Source organism: Gossypium hirsutum, chromosome A07, assembly GCF_007990345.1.
Source record: "Gossypium hirsutum isolate 1008001.06 chromosome A07, Gossypium_hirsutum_v2.1, whole genome shotgun sequence".
Taxonomy (NCBI): domain Eukaryota; kingdom Viridiplantae; phylum Streptophyta; class Magnoliopsida; order Malvales; family Malvaceae; genus Gossypium; species Gossypium hirsutum.
Genome location: NC_053430.1, coordinates 12,406,010 through 12,410,166, shown reverse-complemented (window position 1 = coordinate 12,410,166; position 4,157 = coordinate 12,406,010). Strand labels below are relative to the sequence as shown.

General features: G+C 35.4%; 1 protein-coding gene and 1 pseudogene across 1 annotated transcript; both read right to left on the bottom strand.

The window, feature by feature from the left end:
* Window positions 1-1,575: 1,575 nt before the first annotated feature.
* LOC121232122 (receptor-like protein kinase FERONIA) lies at window positions 1,576-3,309 on the bottom strand (annotated as a pseudogene).
* Window positions 3,310-3,410: 101 nt separating this feature from the next.
* LOC121232123 (probable receptor-like protein kinase At5g39030) lies at window positions 3,411-3,937 on the bottom strand. The gene is made up of 2 exons (XM_041117582.1): window positions 3,811-3,937; window positions 3,411-3,643 (listed from the first exon to the last, which is right to left on the bottom strand). The coding sequence occupies exons 1-2, from the start codon at window positions 3,893-3,895 to the stop codon at window positions 3,411-3,413; spliced, it is 318 nt and encodes a 105-aa protein (XP_040973516.1). The 5' UTR covers window positions 3,896-3,937.
* Window positions 3,938-4,157: the final 220 nt, after the last annotated feature.

Below are 4,157 nucleotides of genomic sequence, written 5' to 3'. Positions count from 1 at the left end.
TCTATCAAATCTTTGTGATTTCATAAAATTTCCGCGTTTCCCATTGTTGAATGAGTCTTGATGCTGACTTTGGAACGCGGAGGGGTCTCATCCTTTTATCCCTTCCTATGGGTTTGGAAACTTTAAAACCATCCAAGGGAAAGTAAGCAAAAGAAGACAGGACAATCTCAATCACCTTACCATCAAAAACTTTAGACTTTGTTAAGGGTCTAAGAAAAATGACAAAACAATGGTGAGCCCTTTGGGGGCCTATTTGCTTTCATTGCTTTTGCCTTCTAGCCTACTCACATTATACTTTTCCTTTTTAACTTTTTAAAACATAACAACGTTGCGTTCTCGCGAAATACATCTTATAAAATGTTTTAATCAAAAATCAAAATATCTCAAAATAACCAAAATAAAATTTTACAAAACTCAAGTCTCTAAAATTTATAGATATAAATATTCTTGACGACGCCAACAGCAGAAGGGAGTCAGGATTAAACCTTTTAGTGACACCTCAAAAACCAAGGTTCATCTCCTCTCCTAATTTGTATTATGTACCAAAAAATAATTTTTAATGATACATAAATTCTTGCTAACCAGTCAGTTATTTAAAAACTAATATAAAACACACAAAAGTTAGGCACCGACATGGGACTCTCTCTATATATTTTAGGTTTGTCACCTGATTTTTATAAATTTTTATTTTGATCACTGTAAAATAAAAATTTTCATTTTAAACACTCTTATTAAAAGTTATTTTTATTTTGGTCACTCATCGTTAATTTAATGTTATTGTACACTCACTTTAATCACCTAACTTTAATAAATTTTTATATTGATCACTCATTTTTTTCTTTAAAATTAATTTTATTTTTAAAAAGAAAAAAAAATTTACATGGAATTGAATTATAAAGCTACATTAAAAAAAACCTTAATTTTTCCATGTAACTCTATCCCCAATAAAAAGACCAAATAATCCATTGGAAAAACTCAGGTTTTTACCTTGTCACTAGAACAAAGAAACACTAAATTTTATTTTAAAAGAGGGGGGAAATGAAATTAAAATGATAAATTGGGCTTTCCTTTTATAAACCCAAACTTTTTCTATAAAAATTCAGGTATTTCGTATAAAATTTCAAGTTTTTCGCTGTTACAAGAAAAAGTTTAAAATTAAAAAAGAAAATAGAAATTAAAAATATTAAAGTTAATTATAAAAAATAGAAATTAAAAAGGTAAAATGATTTTTCCCAATTTAAAGAAAACTTAAAATTAATTCTAAAAAAATAAAAATTAAATTAAAAAGATAAAATAAATAACGAAAATGAAAACTTATTAGAGTTTGGTGGCTATAAGGAGTGTACAAAACATCAAATTAAATATGAGCTGTCAAAATAAAAACAATTTATAAAAGTAGTGCCTAAAATGATTTTTTTATATCCAAAATGAAAATTTATTAAAATTGATGATGGACAGTATAGTTTGCCTTAAATTTATATTTTAGGTTCGAATATTTCTCTGTGTAAATATCATGAATAAATTAGCCACGAATGTTTGTCTCATAAAAAAACATAATTAAAGCACAAATGGACATTTGATTCATAAATTGTGATATAACTGGATATTTCTATTGACTTGGGACCGAGCTCCATCACTAACTTGACAAACTTGATCAGCATTCTCAATTTCTTGCAGTTGCAGAGCAAATTCAAGTCTTCGAGCTACATCATTCATGGAGGGCCTTTCGCAACCATCTTCACGGATACAATTTTCTGCAATTTTGACATATGTTCTTAAACAGTTGAGTGAAATTTTACCTTTTAGAAAAGGGTCGATGCTTTCCTCAATACTCTATTCCCAATACACTCCGTGCCCAATTGGCTAAACTGATCTGCGAATATTCTAATTTTGAATCCACTGCCGGTCTAGCGAACAACACTTCGAATAGTACCACTCCAAAAGAGTAGACATCTGATTTCTCAGTTAATTGTTGGCGCCTGTAGTATTCAGGATCCATGTAGCCAAAAGTGCCCTTCACCACGGTTCTAATTGGATCATTTGTCATGCTAATTGGACTCATTTTAGACAAGCCAAAATCAGAGACTTTAGCCACATATTCCTCATCCAGCAAAATGTTAGTGCTCTTAACGTCCCGATGAATGACTCTATGAACTGCTCCTGAATGAAGGTAATCTAATCCACGGGCTGCACCAATACAAATTTCCAATCTCTGTTTCCAGGTGAGAGGAGCTTTTTCAGTGTTATAGAGATGATCACGAAGAGTTCCGTTGCTCATATACTCATAGACAAGAATCTTTTCATTGTTATCGTTGCAATAGCCGATCAGAGAGACGAGATTAACATATCGAAGCTGAGAAAGTAGTTGGATTTCTGTCCAAAACTCTCGAGCTCCTTGCTGGGACTTTGACTTTAATCGCTTGATTGCCACTTTATATTTTATTCCCTTGATGAAGCCCTTGTAGACATTACCGAATCCGCCGCTTCCTATGACGAAAGCATCGTCGAAATTGTTGGTTGCTGCTTGGATTTCGGCCAATGTAAAACACTTGCATAGTTGGTCTGGCAACGGCGAAGCATTTCTTCTTTCCATAGATTTTCTTTTGTAATAAGAACGACGCTTTTTTTGCCAGAAAATCGAGGAAAGTAGAAGGGAAAGTGATACAGTTATTGTGCAGCCTAGGGAAACTCCAATGACGATCTTCATTGACAGCTTTTTGCCCCTCTTTGGTTGCTTGTTCTCTGGTTTTAGTGATGCAAGGCTCGAACTCGGCTCTGGATTTGGCACTGCAAGACTACCTTCTGATTTGTTGAGTCTAAAAATCTCTAAACCGTTTAGAATTACATCAACAAAGTTCGAACCAACCTCTTCGCTAGGGTGTAATGCTAGCCATAGAGTTTGCTTACTTGAACCTTCACTTGGAGTCAACAAAACGTAATATCTATACACCGCAATGCCATTACCGCCACTCCAATAAATCACATCGGCACGACGCTCAGCCGTTTGATTGTTGATGAATATGTCAAAGACTTGTTGACCTGCCCTTGTAACTTCTAATTGAGTCTCGCAGAAATGGAGCCTAAGGAGGTAGATGAAGCCACCATCAATATAGAAGTTCCATGTCAGATTGTAGTTCATATTGATCTTTGGTTCCGGACCCATTGTTCTTGACGTTGTGTAGACAACAGCTGAGCTGTATATCCCGGGGTTTTTTTGGTGTACTTGATCGTAACATTAAATTGAGAAGGAACATTTCCGGATGCAGCTCCAAAGATATAAGGCGAATCGTCAAGCCACGTTCGAAACATTCCGGTATCATCGACGTTAGCCACGGTTGCTCCGCCAACGTTTAGACGATTCACAGCTTCGAAAGCAGTAGCATCAGGAATGTCAAAGGGAACTTTACTATTTACGAAGATACAGAATCATCTTGGTGTTTTACATACATGTTCTTCGGCATGGAAACAACTTCAACACCGTTTACAAAAGCCCAAGAGTTTGGCGATGGCGAAAAGGTAACACTCAGCTTCTCGGTTTTGAAACATGGCACCATAAACTCTTTACTCAACGAGGCTGGCTGAACATCTACAGCAGTAAGTGTTAAATAGGCACTGAAATTTTTGAGGAGAAGGTGATCGTTGGCTGTAACAGAGAAGAAAGAAGTAGTTGCATCAAAGCCAGAGTATTGGACCGGGTAGAAATAGAAACGTAGAAACTTGAGACCAACTGATACTGGAAAACTGTAAGTGAATTTATCACGAAAAATTCTAGCAGTCATGTAAGGAACTTGAAAAACATATTGATCTTGCCTGGAGGCTGTGGACACAAATGAAGCGCTCTCAGAATTAAAGGTAGAAAATTTGGATCGATCATCAGTGACCCACTTTCGGCCATCTTCTGATACTGTATTTGATGATAAAGGTGCACCACAGTCGAGGAGAATATAATCAGTTGCTGTATAGGCTGGTGAATCTTCACCCATGGCCATAGTATGGAGAATCAACAGGTAGACAATAAAATGGATCATTGCATGGGACTGAATCGATTTCCCTTTTTGGGTACTTGATTTAATGGTTGTAGGAGAACTCTACACTTGTAAGCAATTACAGAGCTGGTGAGGCCAAGAAAATTTGATTAAATTTTTGTTTTGATAGTA